The sequence below is a fragment of the Anticarsia gemmatalis genome, chromosome 14, assembly GCF_050436995.1.
Source record: "Anticarsia gemmatalis isolate Benzon Research Colony breed Stoneville strain chromosome 14, ilAntGemm2 primary, whole genome shotgun sequence".
NCBI classification, from domain to species: Eukaryota; Metazoa; Arthropoda; class Insecta; order Lepidoptera; family Erebidae; genus Anticarsia; species Anticarsia gemmatalis.
This window is the reverse complement of record NC_134758.1, coordinates 9,503,121-9,520,273: the sequence shown is the minus strand read 5'-3', so window position 1 is coordinate 9,520,273 and position 17,153 is coordinate 9,503,121. Positions and strand designations below refer to the sequence as shown.

Below are 17,153 nucleotides of genomic sequence, written 5' to 3'. Positions count from 1 at the left end.
GATTTGTTTATTATTCATAGACAATTACAAGGTTTGCCAGGACGTATTTGTGTGACATTCACTTCACTGATTCACTCAATAACGTCAATGTCAATCTGCCAAAACTATGATGGTCACTGGTTTATTTTGGTTTTTACAAATTTCTAAATAAGTACTTAAATAAAGAGTGCGATCCAAATGACGATTAGTTTTGAGTAATATTATATATAACGAATCTTTACGAAAAACGAGAAGAAGAACATATCTGTGAAAATGATTGAAACTTGTTCAAAAAGATGCATGTTATTTGGAACCGTCTGTTTAGGAGTGTAAGTGATACTTTCTTATCTTTTTTCCTACAAATCTAGTAGAATTTATGCGTAAAACTATCCAATACTCTCTTTCTTTAGTTTTAATTCCCCAAAACATGTATGTAAACATTATATACAAACTCAGTATTTACTTTCTGGTGTAACAATATTTTGTATTGTGTCACAGTTTGACGATAGTGGTGCTGATATTGGAGTCTCACTTAGCAGACTCTCTGTCTGGCAGCCATCGGATGAAGAACAAGACATTCCCCACAGAGAATAACTCTACATGTTGGCAACATCAAAAGTACTCAATTATTAGTGAATGCCATCCTTGTTCAGGTATGATTTTCTTTGTAACTAATTATCTTAATTGTAAATACTATTTTCAGTTCTGATTATGACATCTAGCTTAGTCTAAAAACTCAAAATATAGTAGCCACTACATGTAAAATACTGGTATTCAGCTGCATCTGGTGAGAAGCTGACTCCAACAAAGTTGGAAGAAAGGCTAGGCTGATAAATAAGCAATGTATTTTAATAATGTTTCAGACTTTGAAATAAGAAGTAAGAGCATAGGAGTATGCATACACACAAGCTTCAAAGAAATACTGAAATGTGAAAATGGTGAAACAGTCACTAGAAGGTAAGATTTCATTTTGTGAATTTTATTTTATTACCTTATCTACTCAGTTCTTAACTTAAATATGACAAATTTTAGTCACATTTTTTTTAAAATGTAAGATTAAAATTTACACAGTATGTAAATTGAATAGAATCTATTTTCTTAGCTTAAATCTTCTCACTGTAAATTTTCCTCTAACTGTCCTGAACATATCACAATGTCAAGCAACCATCTACTTAATGACCTTCTTTGAGACTTTATACAAAATGCATGTAAAAAATTATAACTTTTTAATAATTAATGGGATTTTTTTGTTATATTTCAGTTGCGACAGAGTGGCCTACTTAGAAGAGCGGGCATACTGGAAGTTCACAATTTGGTCATTTGTTATTGGAGCCTCATCATCGTTAGCTGTCATGTTAAGATTAAGGGTTTTGAACTATAGAGTGAAACTAAGAGCAAGACAAGTACTTAGTAATGGTTCTATTAATTAAAATGTATATTATGTATAAGTATTATATTATTTAATAAACATTTAATATCAATAAAATCATGGGAAATTAATGATTTTAAACTCTCACCATTTGAACATATAATATTAAAATGCAATGGGTCTTAAACACTAGGGAAATATGAAGATTATGATTCCTTACAGGCTGACTGGCTGTAATCAGCCTTTGACTATGCTTGTACAATGCAATTGAAATGTCAGGTAAACAAATGAGGTGACCTTTAATTTTTCATTCATTTTTAAGACCAGTTGCATTATTATATTGTCATAGGAACTGTACTGTCACCTAAGAATTTAAAGACATAAAGCAGAATTTGTCAGGTGTAGACAATCAAAGAGGTACATGTTTCAAAGGCGAACGGCAGGTTTGTATGAAGAATTCGTACAGCTTATGAAATGTCATGTTTAGGTTTACTTTTTGTTTTAATTGATAGCTAATATGATAAACAAGCTTATTTTAAAATTCCTATATTTTTAAAAGTTGGGGGGTAAAAGTTATGTCCATTTTAAGAGGCCCCGTTTTAGTTCGCTGAATTGCTCATTTGCTGTCAAAACCACAATCCAAAATAACACAGATGCGTAGACGTCAGACTAACAGTGACGTCTCACGAGATTTTCTTTTTCTTTAGTTGTCAAATATAACAAACAAATATGACAAATATAAGCCATAGACCAAAAAATATTATTTAATTAATCAAATCTTTCTTCCTGAATTATTAATTAATCCGGACTTCTAAAAATAATACTCCCAAATAAAAATAAGTGACTTAGTCCCCTTGATAAGTGGTACAAATTTTGTAACGAAACAACACCAACTTTAAGCTGTACGAAATCTGCCGATCTCCTTTAATGAATTGAGATTATAACAGGACCTATTATAAACTTTACTTCAATCTCAATTTAAACATAAACATTGTACTAAAAATACTTAATACCCAAAACTAACTACATACTGAATTTCATAATACCTATTCTCTTGTTGTCATAGTGATGAATGAGTGAGTCTGTATAATGTCCATGTATTATAAGGTGAGATAAGTTAATGTTAAAGGCTGGTGATTTTATTTGCCAAAATGTATTTATTGTAAACTAATAGTATTACATTTTAAAAGTGCCTAAATAATGCTAGTAATGTTAGAAATATGTAGTGGGCAATAATGTAACAAAAAAATATATAATTTAAATTATATCCCTGCAAAACATGAAATATTTTAATTTCCAGTCCAAAATGACTAATTGTGTATTATAAACTAATATTAAAATGAGGCTGTATTAAAAACCCAGTTGAAGTTTTTCATGGGAAAATGTTTCCAAATATTTTGTTCATAAAAAGTAAACTATGTTAAACAAATAAAATTTATTGTAAAAAGAGAATCTTTAACAATTCAGCAATAACTTTTACATTAACACTATTACCCAACAACCTGTAACATTGTTTCATAGTAATATCTGTAGGAAAACTATAATCTTTAGGAAATGCCATCAGCATTAGCACTTCCTTAGGTGTAAAGTACCTTAGATTCAATTCTTTAAGTGCTTCAACAAATTCTTTGCTTCCAGGTTCATGTAAATTTGCTTTTTCATAACACATTTTGACCACTTCTCTGGGTTTATCAGTAAACACAGATCCCATACCTTCAACATAATGTGTGTAAGCTTTTGTAAAACAATTGGATCTCTTAGAATCTCTATAACAGACATCAAACACCTTGCCACATCTTAGTCTTTTATCTGGTACTATGAATTTCTCTGAGACATCATCTTCTAAGATTGATTCTAAGGTGTGTGGTGGTCCATAATCATTTGGAAGGCTGGTCACCTGTAAATAAGAATTATAGTATTAAGTTAATAAAATATAGAAATTTTGTGAAACAGGTACTAATATACATTTTACTCACAATTTCATCTTTCCTTTTGAAGGGCCAGATTAAAGTATTTCTTCTTGCTATACAATAATACCTCAGCCTAGAATTAGGCACACCAACAGATGATGGACAAAGCAAAAATTCTTGAATATCAAAATTGCATTCCTTTAACTTATCTATAAATAAGTTCCTTACAGTGGATGTTTCAAAACCTTTTACATTTTCCATCAAAATATATTCAATGTTGTCCAGCTGGTCCAGAATTTCAATGATATATAAAAATGAGTTTGTTCTTGGGTCATTGTCATCTAAATATTTTCCATTCCTTGTGAATGGCTGACAGGGTGGAGACATAAGAATTGTGTCTACATTAAATTTCTTGATTTCTTTAGGAGTCAAAGATTGAATGTTCCTGGTTATTAAATGAGTATCTGGGAAATTGTGTTTATAAACAGCATTTGCAACTGTATTTATATCTATTGCAGCAGTAATTTCACCATGTAGCCCTGATTCTGGAATCAACAAAGAGGTACATAATATATTAGTCATGCTTAATACATAAATATTTTTATGAACAGGTTATTATGTCAAGACATCTCAGTCATAGGTTTCTTTTTATAATATGCACAGTTTTTTTTAACTGGTTGTGCAACTATAACGCCATAATCCCGGGATAAGTAGGTCCTGTAACGACGTATACGATATGGTAAACGCGGTAAACGTACCATTCCATGCACAATGCATGCCTCCAATGCCACTATACAACTCTAGAATTTTATGAGACATAATTAAGTCTGTTGCCTATCCTCAGAATCTCTATATATGCTTTTATTTGTGTGGATTTAACAGTTTATCCATTCAGAATAGTTTTTCTTATAGTTCAAGCACAGGTTCAGGTTAGAATTTTACTTTACAACAGCTGTGCATGTCAATGACTTTGACAGTGACAGCTGACAGATAAACAACAACGCACGCAACGACAACAAGGAAGCAAGACACGATTGAAGTGAGCTACGTTTAGTTTTTAGATCAAACCACGATTAATTAAACATAATTACGATGAAGATAAAGATGAAGCTTCAAATTAAATAAAAGCTGGAGAAGTTTCAACAATTATGAAGATGTTACACATTATATATCCAAGCTAAACAATATCTAGCATTGCAGTTAAAAGTACACACATTAACGTTTTGTTACAAACGATATTAATGTGACAACTTTGTGTAGTGCTGTAAAAAAAATCAGTCATGGCGGATATAAAGAACGGGAAGGACGTGTCAAACGTCGGCGAGGGTGACTCTGTTTCGAAAGATGTTGTTTATCTTGAAGAAACATTTTACATTCTTTCGAAGAAGAATTCAGTGTTTCGTGTTCAACTTACCTCAAAAGGTCTATCTTTAACTAAAGAAACAGATGGAAATTCAAAAGAGCAAACAATACTACTGCGCGATATCATAGGCAGTAAATGCATGAGGAGCAAGAGACGACGCCCCGGAGCCGGCTCCTGCGTCTGCAGCTCGTTGGTCGGTAATCATCAGCTCAAAGTGGTCGAAGAGAACAGCGGTGATCTTGATGAAAACGATATCAGTGCGTATCTTTACATTTATGCTTACATCCTGAAACGAAGCCGTCGTACCTTGAAAAGAGAGAGGACCACAATAACATTGCGCTTCAGATCTTTTGATAAATACGAGGATAACAACAGGGAAGCACAGAAATGGAGAACTACTATCAAATGTCTGATAGCCTGTCAACCGATTACGTATTCGCCGCCGTCGAACGATAAGAAATTACTCGTCCTTCTGAATCCGAAATCAGGGCCGGGCAAAGGTAGAGAATTGTTTCAGTCTAAAGTAGTGCCAATATTACAAGAGGCCGAAGTGCCCTACGACTTACATGTTACCAAGTACGCACAGTATGCGCGTGAGTTTGTACGTACAAGAAATGTGTACGGTTGGCGCGCAATCGTGGCTATTGGCGGTGATGGCGTATTGTTTGAGATATTAAACGGCATGTTTGAACGTCTGGACTGGCAACAGGCACTAGCAGAGGTGCCACTGGCTATATTACCATGTGGCTCTGGCAACGGTCTAGCAAGGACTATCTGCCATCTATACAAGTAAGTCATATACCTTAAAATATTAAATTTGCTATTCATATAAGATTCCAAGTTGACTTAAATTACTATTATAATTACCAAATATGTTGTATGAGTATTCACATTATTGCAATTTTGTCAACCGTGGCTAATAATTTATGTTAAAATTCTGCATTGAATTGTCATCTGGCTTGTATTCAGATGTACACAATGAGGCTAATGAACAGCAATTCCTTAAATGAAGATGGAGTTGTGTTTTATACCTACAGTTTATTGACCTTGTATAGGATGACAAATTCTTAATACCAATATTGTGTTAGTGAGAAATAATTTAAGTGTTACTTTTCGTAACAAAATGCCTGTAAGGAGTAATAACTTCTGCAAGCAGTGTATTTGTCATTGTATTATGATGTCTGATCTACTCCAATTAAGTTCTTTTTAACAAAAAATATTAAACTAAAACTGTAATTGTTTGCTTATCAACAAAAATTGCTTCAAATTACTGAGTCAAAACAACTACAAAAACTATAATAGATTTAATTTCCAAATAGACAATACTTACAGCAGAATATGTTTATTTTAAAATTCAAGTTGGAAGGTAGATTAATATTTTTCCACTTAAATTCTGCATGACAAAACATAATCATTGCATTCTTACTTAACATTGTGTCTGATTGAGTTGCTAAATTATGTAGCAAGTTTGTATTCATGCAATATTTCTCAAACTGGTCTTGTAAGAGTGTGATTCTAACAAAAAACTTAATGTCATATTGTTAGATATGCCAATTAGAATCTTATTAGCAAAATATGTATTTAATGTAGTGTTATATGATAGATAAAAGTCAGTTCTTTTACAAAATAATTGAAGAAAGGATTGTGACTAATAGTGTAGGAAAGATGGTATCATGATTAAGTTAAGACTGTTTATTTATCTGTATTTCCTAAAATCTGCATTGGAAAATAGCTTAAAAATATTTTCAAAAAATTATGTACCAAAATATGTTGATAGCTGTTATAGTACACTTTTATGTACTGTTTTGCGAAATGCAATAGTGACACTATCCTATCGGAGAAAAACGATGTTCAAGGTCATAGAAATGAAATCTTCCGTAAAAATAGGGTAAACCGCGACAAAGCCAATAAAAATAGTTTTATTACGTTCACGTCGCAGATGCATATTGCCTGAAGAAAAGTGTAGTGTTTGTTGGAATAAAGCCCAAAAAGACGCAAAACATAATAAACTTTATGACAAAGGATGCTGTGATGAACTGGCTAAAACTATACTTTTCATATTTGGCACTAAAAAGGAATTAACCTAATTTGATTCGTATTTATTCTATAACGTACTATAACAGTTTATTTTCATGTCCAAAGATTTAACAATTTGAAAAATGTTGTTTGAAGAAAAATGATATTTGTCTGTAAGTCCAGCTAATAACGAGAGTTCAAACTAGTGTTTATTACCTCTATGAGTGAGAGAAATCGGTAACGAACTTCATCTAGCAACGTTGCGACGCTCTCTCTATGGGACAAAGACATAAAAATTAAACATTAACAACTCGAGAAAGTACAAACAAGATTACCTCTTTTCGAACTACTTAAGTCTATAGAAATACCTAGATAAGAGGTGTGAATACAATATGAATGCTCTTGACTCCGACCTGTGGGTCGCAGAGATTAGACATTACGATCTCGTAAATTGTCTTAATTGCAACTCATCTACTCACTACACTAAACTAGTAGTTATACATTGTGAGGAACCTGAACTTCTATAATTGCGCGGTTTACCATCAATCATTTTGCATCCTGCTTTGTTGTGCACGATCTGTATGTGTAACTCCTAATAACATGCACATTTATGTAAGTCCCTATTTTGCACAAAAAGAACCACTAATATCTACGTCTATCGCGATATTGATTTCTTTGACAAACCCTTGATACATTCGAACCCGACCCGTCAAAATACTCGCATTAGTAGACTGGATTTCTAAAAGGACTGAAGCTTGAAGGACATACGTGAACCTTGTAGGTTTCTCAGTGAAGGTCTTCTATAAGGTCGATTGAATTCGCTTGCATATGTGTTTAAGTAAAACAAGCAAAACATAATATAAGACAACAATTTAACTGTTCTTTGTGGACTTACGCAGATTTCATTTTTGTATCACGTCCGCCAGTTAGCTGGTTTTCTTATAGCCAAAAATGGCAAAACTATGTTGAACTTTTATAAAACATAAAGATTGGTACTACGTGCGAGCTATGGTCAATTTTGTGGTATGCATAGAACATCATCACGATCAGTTTAATAGCACATGGGTACTATGCAAAGTCGAGTATGGTCACATGAGTCACATGGCTAGGGTTACGTAGGGTACTAGACTCGTTTAGTACTACTAACGTGACCGTAATTACGTGCTTGACACAATAATGAACGTAATAGATAACCTAGTTATGGTTTCTTGTTGTTATACTAACTAATAAGCACTAAATAACTGAATTCCTATTTGTTTAACGCTCAACGTCCAGCCTTGAACACTGATTACGAATTAGGATAATTATCAACGTAAAACATTGACGTGTCGTAATTATTTTTGTATTGTTTTGGTCAAGGAGAAAATATTTCGTGTTTTTAATTAGTTAGTTCGCTATAAAATGTATAAAATTATTATAATTTAAGTTATTTGCTATGTCAAATTCTGCGTCTCTCTAGCACTATCATTACCCTAATAGACTTTTGGTGTAGGGATGAGTAGCAGTGACACCATGGTATGGTATGTATGGTTTTATCAGCATTTAGTATTTGGTTAAAACTGGTTTCACGAAACATTTGTGTCTTTAATAAGGTTGTAAGCGCATTGTATACGATACATACTTAGGTAGGTCTCCTTTTCAAAACGAAGATAAAACTAATAAATGTACACATCTTGTGCACTGATGTAGGTAGCGATTTTCATATTTCATCACAGAAAATTATTCATATTGAACGCCATCCAGAACTTCCTAGATTCAGTATACAGAGGTGCATGACCCTTATAATTTTATATTATTAATTGTTAGTTCACGCGCGAGCATCTATTGTCATCTGTCGTCCATATACAGTTCCAGACTTCCTGTTGCTACAGAGAATTATACACACAAAACAACATTGACTTCGATTTCTGTGAAAAACCGTGCCATATTTCTCAAAAAGCGTGCTTTACGATACGATTTATTGTGATCTAAAAGAAAGTGATAGTGACTTTGTTACGACTGCTTACAGTAAATCGCCGGTGCATTAAAGTGTTAGGTAAGGCAAAGAGGAAATAAACAGGGGAAATTGTGTCGTCATGGCCATCAGTTCAAAACTACGTTAACGATCTTTTACAATTTCCATTTTTCGGTTTATTAATTTATTGGTAAATAGACTGCAAACTTTTAGTTTGTAGACAATATAAATGTTGTAAAATAATAGTTATTTTCCGTCAGTTAATTTCACAGTACGATTGGAGGCATTAACCCACAATTTGTTAACAAACCTCGAGTACATAATACATGGCCGTGTAATAAAATAAACGGAAGCATAAAATAGTTTCGTAAGGAAAAAATATAGCAAAAACACTTTGCTAAATGTGTAGGTGACCCTATGGACATTTTTCTATGTAACACTTCCTCGGAAAATGTCAACAACTTAGTTTATAAATTGTCTTCTAACTATAATTTTAATCAAAACAACGAGTAGTAGTTCTATGTGATGTCATCTATGAACTTAAAACATTGCATACTCATGTCGTACGCGATGGAAAGATGAGTAAAATTTGGTTCCACACACCGTCTGTTCAAACATGCAGTAATGATAATTTATGTTAATGTTGTGCTAAATCGTAAAAATCTCGGACTTTTGGAATTAATTAAATCAGTATTTATTTTTCTTTTTTAACGTTATGTTTCCTCGAAACGAAGGTACCTATTATAATTATTTTGAAAGTATTTGCCTACAGAGATTTTTCGACGTGTTCAATGTCCAGATTTTGCGTCACGTAGAATGAGTAATGAACACTCGACCCAAAGTTAAGATGTAGAAGTAGGTCTTGGTAGTAAAGTCCTCTTTTGTTAATTAATCAGATACAATATTATTGCTACATACCTAGATACGCACACTTTATATTTTCTTTATGTGATTATTATCCTCCAAGTGTAAATGACTCAACCACAAGTGATGCAATGATAGATAGCTTACAGGCACGTGAGTATATTTTATTGCCAAATAATAGACAATCTGGTAGGTACCTGCCAGTAGCCTTACAACTGGAACTAAATAGCATAGTAAATCTTTCTCGATGCTCTTTCTTCGACACGCACATAATATTTCTAACTACCCAAGCATTGTACCTACAATAATAACCCTCCAGGATACAAATAAAGGTTAGAATATAATGAGTTAGATTGTGAAACACTAATCTGAATCCAAAAGCATATCAGTCAGTACAGATTACGTGACGGATACAGGATTTAAACAAGTATTTTGTAGTACATAATTACCTTCATTGTTTAGCCGTGATAATAATTAATCTATTGTATCTATAGGTTGGGAAATTCACATATCACTATATTAATACACGCGTAGTGATTAGCAAATTTGAAAATGTTGTAATAGTCAAATTACCTTTTAAGATATCCATTATTTTATTGTGATATTAATACGTATATAATAGCAGTCGTTTATGCCTAATTGTAATTGCTTGGACGCAATATGGTGTATTCAAATTACTTGAGAGAACTGGCCCTAAGTGATACAAGGATGTAGTTTGTAAACCGGTTGTCGCTAGTTTTTTCTAAACCTATGAAAACGTGACACCGTAATGCTTTAGATAATACCTAACAAGGGATTTCATTGCATTTAATAGGTTTTAATACCTAATTAATATATGCTAAGGGCATTTTAATATTGCTTACTCACTAGACAGGGCGGTTCACAACCTATGGCCCGCTGTGTCTGACAACCAGTGATCCACTGCCGTAATCTGTTCTACAAGAATACTTTATTGGAGTTTAATAAACTTTGCATTATAGAAGCTGCTAAACTTTTAACGATCAGTGTAATACAATGAAAAGTTTCGTTAGAGAAGGGTTCAGGGACTAGCATGATAATGAAAAAATATCGTTTGTGCAACCCGTTTCAATACAATATGAATACACACAAAATAATAAAAAGTATTGTAAACATGTTGCGTGTATATGGGGTGGAAGCTGGTTTTAATAATAAAGCGCAGTTTCCTTTCATAAGGAAGTGTTTATTTATATTTTAGTGTTTTTCGTTTAAGGGCTAGGGACGCGAAAGTATGATATTATGACGATACCAAAACATTTACAAGATTTCTTATACTTATAGTATCGTAAGACATTAGCAGTTTTTGTATGATTTTACCTTAATAAAATTGAAACATTGCGTATTAATTTACAATATTATAATTATTATTGCATTATTATTTCCTTGTTTGTTTTTCATGGCTCAATGGAACGTATTGCATAAAACGACGAAGTATGTTTTGTGGTGATTGTCAAGTGCACGCAACTTGTACAGTTGCCAGTGGCCTTTTTTTTCTAATATAGTTCAAACTATTTCATATCACGTTATCGTAATCGCGATGAAAGGTCATTATTACTAAAAAGTGTAGCAAGTAAAATAATGGATTGTTTTCATCTATCGCTAATCACCTTGAAATCATATCAGCGACTTATTTTGAGCAACTAAATACGCAGTAGCAAAACATTGTGTCCGTTTGTTATAACTTGCCTATTATTGCTATTTGTTTACAAGTCTGGCACTTAAATGCGAAACTTGTTCAGATTGTGCCTGAGCCATTAAAATGTGACGGGAACAAATAGTATTGCTAAGGTACAAAATTGTAGAGTTTGTTGTGTAGCCATGTAGAGATAATCCACACAATAAAATTAAATATTACGTTAACTTAGTACTTACTATCTGCTCTGGCTGTAGTCACATACAATTCTATTGTATCCTTGCATTGTCATCGAGTTTCACATGCTTTTAATACAAAATGTACACAGAGTTATTTAGTAATAATATCGACAAGTAAATTATACGTTTAAATGAGTATTTGAACGAACACGACGCATATTTAATATTTATTTGTCACGATATTGCTAAAAACCTCAGTCCTTCTGTTTAGACGTGACTTGGCGCAATCGTTTGCTAGAAATGTTTACATAAAAACTCCATGCAAAAACTGATACCGGAATTTTGATCAATGTTGTTGCGATCCATAACCGATAAACTAGTCGACCCGATAACGTTAAAAAAACCCATCATTTGGATAAAATATTCAATGACATAGTTCTGATGGTGGTTATGCGACGTCTGTTCGTTTTGCAGGATATTAATGCGGGTAGATGGTTATTTTTTAAAATTAAATGTCACTTATATAAATAATAACAAGTATGTCTATGAGTTTAACGCCCACAAAAACGAAATCTACTGATATGAAATCATCAAACGTGCGTTGTTGAATATATTCATATTACATATTAGGAATTATCATGTGCCATGCGCGATTATGTTTTCAAGTGTTGATAATTCGTATTAAGTGAACAATGCGAAATGAAACACAATGAAACCGAAATAATATCACAATGAGAGCAAGTTTCTCGGCTCATGGATAAGTGTCAAATAACCTACTCGATAGATTTTTTAAATTCCACCTGTTAGGGTAACGAATACTTATTTAAGAGATGAAAATGGACTAAAAGTTACTTTATTTAGGTAATAATTTCGATAAAAATATCATACATTCAGATATGTAATTATCAGGAAGTTGTAAACATTGCGGAGATGAATGAACGTCAATGGATAAAAAAATATGATCTCTTATCTCTCGTATATCCTATTCGACGTGTAATGGATTCTATTGTAGCAGTAGTATTTTTTATAAATTTTATGAAGTAGACACGCGTCACAAGACTAGCAATGATGATGTTTCTACATATTTTAATGGAAAAACGTTGTTCCGGGTTGTGAGTGAACGTAGGAGGCTTGTCCTGTTTCGGTGGGAAAGTCTGTTAACGACCAATTATGATAATGTATTAAACTAAACTAGCCGTCTATATTCTGATTCACCAAATTTCCTCGATGTCATGTTACTGAGCTCTTAATGTACTACCAAAAATTGTATTAATGTAAAGAAACTTCAATCACGATAAACTTAGGTTACCTATTTGGCGTCTAATTATCATAGTATAATAATAATTTCTTGCTTCATTTTATTTATTTATCTTATAGTCTAGTGCATTGGCTAGTTCTATGTTTCGACGTATACATATTTAACCTTGTGCTATCACCTCAACGTGGTGGCGAACATCGTTAGTAAAAATATTAATGTTATCATTTACCTTGTTTTGTGGTTTGCGTTTGCGCTAATAGCCTACATTATATAAAGACTAGTATTGAAATATTTCTTTTCGAATGAGAACGGGAATTGCGGTTTTCTTACCTTCTACAAAGTTCATAAGGTGAGATGACTTTGTATCCAGTATTTTGCAGAATCATGTTTGCTTTGTGATTATGAGACGTTAAACATCGTCATACGATATTTATGAAAAATGGACATTCAAAGTCGAAGTATCCTTTTATCATGACCGTCGTTAAGATATTCTTTTACAAGAAGATAATAATGTACATAAACAGCTACAGTTCTATATTAAAGTCTGTATTGTGTTCATTTTGAAAGTTGAACAGCAAACAGGTTTGTTTGAACAAATGTTCGTGGTTTTTCTGACGCCATTCGGTATAATTGACTATCATTGCTATTAATTACGGAGTCATCTAATGCAGTCGCGGAGGTGCTTCGGAAATTAATTAGTTGCCTATTATTATAATGTGTTTAGAAGAATTATCAACGTGTTTTAAACAAAGACCAACTAACGTTAAATGTTATTTTTGTATATCCTTTTTCGCGTTAACGTTTGTGACTAAACTGTCTGACTTATTTATACCCTTTTTTATGCCTTTTTCTTTTTTGAATAAATTATGTAGTTTCCGGTAGCTATAGAAGGAAAACTTTAAAAAAATATTTGGTTGCAAATCTCCGAAACAAGTTTTACATTAATCATTTCAGGAATTCGGAATCTTTCAAGTTTCAAGTGACTTTCAGTATTAGCGCATTATTTTGTATTAGTTCGATTTTTAACTCGTATCATGTGGTCATCTATAAACAATAACAAACATTTGTTTTGATACGGCCGACGCGATCTTGTCAAGATTCACTTTAATTTTTTTTTTAAAGATATCCATTAACGTATGATTGTGACACGCTTTGAACCAAAATACTAATTGGTTCTATGAAGATAATGACTTCCCCACTTAGGCAATCTCTTAACCAGGTGAGCTGCCGTAATTGACGTAAAGATAAAGAACTACGTTCTATAATATAATTACGTTAAACATAGAAAACCATTAACTTTAGACCTTGGGCTCGCTCGATAAGGGAGATTGCATTGTGAATGTCGCTCCGGATTCGTCTCACTGTATACTGAATTATACACGGTCATGCATGATCTTTAACATATTGTTCATTTAAGTTTTATCAATAACTTGCCACACGTGACTTCTTACTGTGATAACGTTAATGTAGTTAGCTACAATTTGTTTTTTAACCTTTAAGAATTTATACCGAGACCGACGACTAACAATTATAGCACTGGAAATGTGCTACAGCTTTTCATGTTTCAATGCTCTGACTATTAACGCTCTATATCATCCCGTTAATATGGAAACTACGTGAAAAATACTCGTCTTATCTTTGACTTAAACTTTTCTGGTTATAGTATGAAAGATGTCGTTGTTTGTTTTAAAAGCTTCTTATAAAAAATATTTGAACTTGTTTTTTACCTTTCCAGTGAACCATACATTCCACAAAACCTGACGGGTCTTTCGATGGGGCTGGTTAAAGGCAAGACAGCCCCGATGGACGTCGTCCGAATCGAAACTAAAACTAAAGTAAGTAGCTACCTATGTATGAGTGATATAACATGGTGGCACATCGTCTCACTAACAGGTGGATATGTTACGTTACAATATCCAATTGAGTACGTCCGTCACAACAAACAACGAGTGCTCCAGTCACGGATACAATTAGCCCCGCGATCATACTGTAGTGTTGATATTTACACTATTATCTTATAACTTAACGCTACTCAAACGCTAATCCATTGTGTCTGTGCATGCAAAGGCCAGTGTTAGCGTCGTTGACTAGTTCTTTCAACACAATGACTGCCATGTTTTTGTACGCTCACTTAATTATTAATTAATTGTTTTTTTTTTCACAGATAATGTTTTCATTCCTGTCTGTTGGCTGGGGCCTTCTGTCTGATATCGATATCGAGAGCGAGAGGTTACGAGCGATCGGAGGCCAGAGGTTCGCCGTTTGGGCAGTCGCTAGGCTAGTCGGCCTGAGGACATATAAAGGTGTAGTGAGTTACGCTAAAATAAAGGATGTGAGCAATCTGCCTAAACCAAAACAACCGCTAACCCTCAGTCACAGCATCAGCCAGGACGGCGCGCTCGACTCCCCTGATGCGGAAGCGTTTATCGATTGTGAAGAACATTCCGAAGTGTTTACGAACGCAGTTAATGGGAAACAACATCAAAGAGTCGATTCGTGGTACTCTGTCAATTCGCGAAGAAGTGCATTCTTTAGTACGCGCGGGTCAGAGTATCATAGCGTGACGAGTAGCGGTTCAGAAATGCGGTCGCCCGTCCACGCCTGTATGCATGGACCGGCTTCCCACCTGCCGTCGCTCATGTCCCAGTTACCGTCGCACTGGGTACACGAAGAGGGTGAATTCGTCATGGTCCACGTATCATATCAACCTTATATCGGCGAAGATTTCCTGTTCGCTCCACGCTCACAGCTCTCCGATGGCGTTATATGGATGTTGATCATCAAAGCGGGAATTTCTAGATCTCAACTTTTATCGTTCCTACTCGGCGTAGGTCAAGGCGCGCACGTGGATATGACTAATGAATTCATTAAAATGGTTCCTGTTAGTGCGTTTAGAATAGTTCCGGAGGGGTCGAATGGTTACCTCACCGTGGACGGAGAGCTTGTGGAGTACGGACCCATCCAGGCCGAAATATTCCCCAACATAGTTAACTTATTAGTGCCAGAGATGAAATAACACCAAATTTCTAAATATAAGAAATATTCTTAAAAATGACTGATGTAATTATTTGAATCATAACCGAGCCTATGCAAGTGCAATAAAAGGAGTACACAATATTTGAAGCAAAGGTGTATAATGATGGTTGTGTGAGAGATATCTAAATATAAATTATTTAAAACTTTCAAAACTTTTGATTGTGGTGGAAGTTAAGTTGGTTCATTCCAAGAATGTTGTGATTTATGTTAAATACATTATGTAATTATAATTTAAATTGGTTCAATAACTGAAAATGTGATATAATTTTGTAAGTGAATTAAAGCTAAAGTGAGGAAGTAAACTAGCGGCTAGTCGAGGCTTACATGTAAACAATGAATCAGTGCCAAAATATACGCACTCTAAAACATCACTTCTTATTCTAATGTGGAATTGATCATAACACTGTTTTTGCTCAAGTATAGAGCATATGTTTGCACTTTGATTCCTATGTAGGATATTTGATTTCAACAATATCATGTTACTTATAATAACTACTGTAAAAATCGTATTATCTTATAGCTCAAAGCAAGTTATACTATGTAATTATATGAAACTTTACTTTTTATTAGCATTTATAATGTTAAAACTCTCTGTATTATATTCAGATTCATTAATGTTTTAGAAAATCTAATTGCCAGTTTCTTTACATAAGATGAAATAAGTAGGTAAGTAAAATCTGGCACTAATGAAAATGTTATTGCATGCTGTCTAATTAACTTTATAAAAATGTAGATGATCCGTCATTTTTTGTATATAATTATTGTATAAAATCAACTTGCCGTACCTTTAGGGTGAAGATTATTATTTAACTTGCCTTGATTATAATGTATGGTGTATAGTAAAATGGGGTAACTACTTGATTGATAAGAACATAATTAATTAAACAATATTTAAAAGGGGTTGGGACTACTATTATAGCTTAACGTAATTTATTTAGCAGTATTAATTATTATAGCATTATTTTTTCTGTGATAATAACTACTCTGCCATATTTTCCATTTGAAATTTCCAGTAATATAAAGTTGAAGAGTTAACTGTACCATAATGGTAACCCCATGATGAGTCTGGAGTAAAGGGATTTAACAAATTTATGTGATAATTGCTGTATACCTTTGCAACATCAAATATTTAGATTTATTATTTTGTCTGTTTTGAGACATAATGTACAAAGATAAAATTGTTGTCTATAGAATTAGAAACATATTTGTTGTATTCAATAGGACTATCTCAATAAAGACAGTTAGTTTTCAAACATTTGGTATGCACAATATTATTTTATTCTTATGTTACCTACCAATATCACAATATTTATTTTGTTGAAGGAATACTTAATTTTGTCTTGTTGGTGTTGCTGAATCAGTAATCTTTAATTTATACATTCCATGGTTGTAAGTATAGGTGTCTTTGGGCTTTTTAATACTTATGTGAGTGTATTATTATAGATATTAAAATACAGTAGCATAGTAGCAGAATTTTAACAGATAATGTTGTGAATAAAAGTTATATAATTTTCAATTTTATGAAACTGTTGTCAATAAATCATAAATCAAGAGTTGGAGTTTTTGTATTAAAA

General features: G+C 33.1%; 3 protein-coding genes across 3 annotated transcripts; 2 read left to right on the top strand and 1 right to left on the bottom strand.

The window, feature by feature from the left end:
* Positions 1–53: 53 nt before the first annotated feature.
* On the top strand, positions 54–1,468 carry JTBR (jumping translocation breakpoint protein JTBR). Its single transcript, XM_076122897.1, has 4 exons — positions 54–308; positions 478–632; positions 843–936; positions 1,241–1,468. The coding sequence occupies exons 1-4, from the start codon at positions 253–255 to the stop codon at positions 1,407–1,409; spliced, it is 474 nt and encodes a 157-aa protein (XP_075979012.1). The 5' UTR covers positions 54–252; the 3' UTR covers positions 1,410–1,468.
* Positions 1,469–2,766: 1,298 nt separating this feature from the next.
* On the bottom strand, positions 2,767–4,244 carry Mt2 (tRNA (cytosine(38)-C(5))-methyltransferase). Its single transcript, XM_076122895.1, has 3 exons — positions 4,017–4,244; positions 3,325–3,803; positions 2,767–3,245 (listed from the first exon to the last, which is right to left on the bottom strand). The coding sequence occupies exons 1-3, from the start codon at positions 4,075–4,077 to the stop codon at positions 2,784–2,786; spliced, it is 1,002 nt and encodes a 333-aa protein (XP_075979010.1). The 5' UTR covers positions 4,078–4,244; the 3' UTR covers positions 2,767–2,783.
* A 382-nt stretch (positions 4,245–4,626) lies between these two features.
* On the top strand, positions 4,627–17,132 carry LOC142978148 (sphingosine kinase 1-like). The gene is made up of 3 exons (XM_076122466.1): positions 4,627–5,410; positions 14,279–14,378; positions 14,708–17,132. Exons 1-3 carry the CDS (start codon positions 4,761–4,763, stop codon positions 15,557–15,559), a joined length of 1,602 nt encoding a protein of 533 aa, XP_075978581.1. The 5' UTR covers positions 4,627–4,760; the 3' UTR covers positions 15,560–17,132.
* The last annotated feature ends 21 nt before the right edge of the window (positions 17,133–17,153 follow it).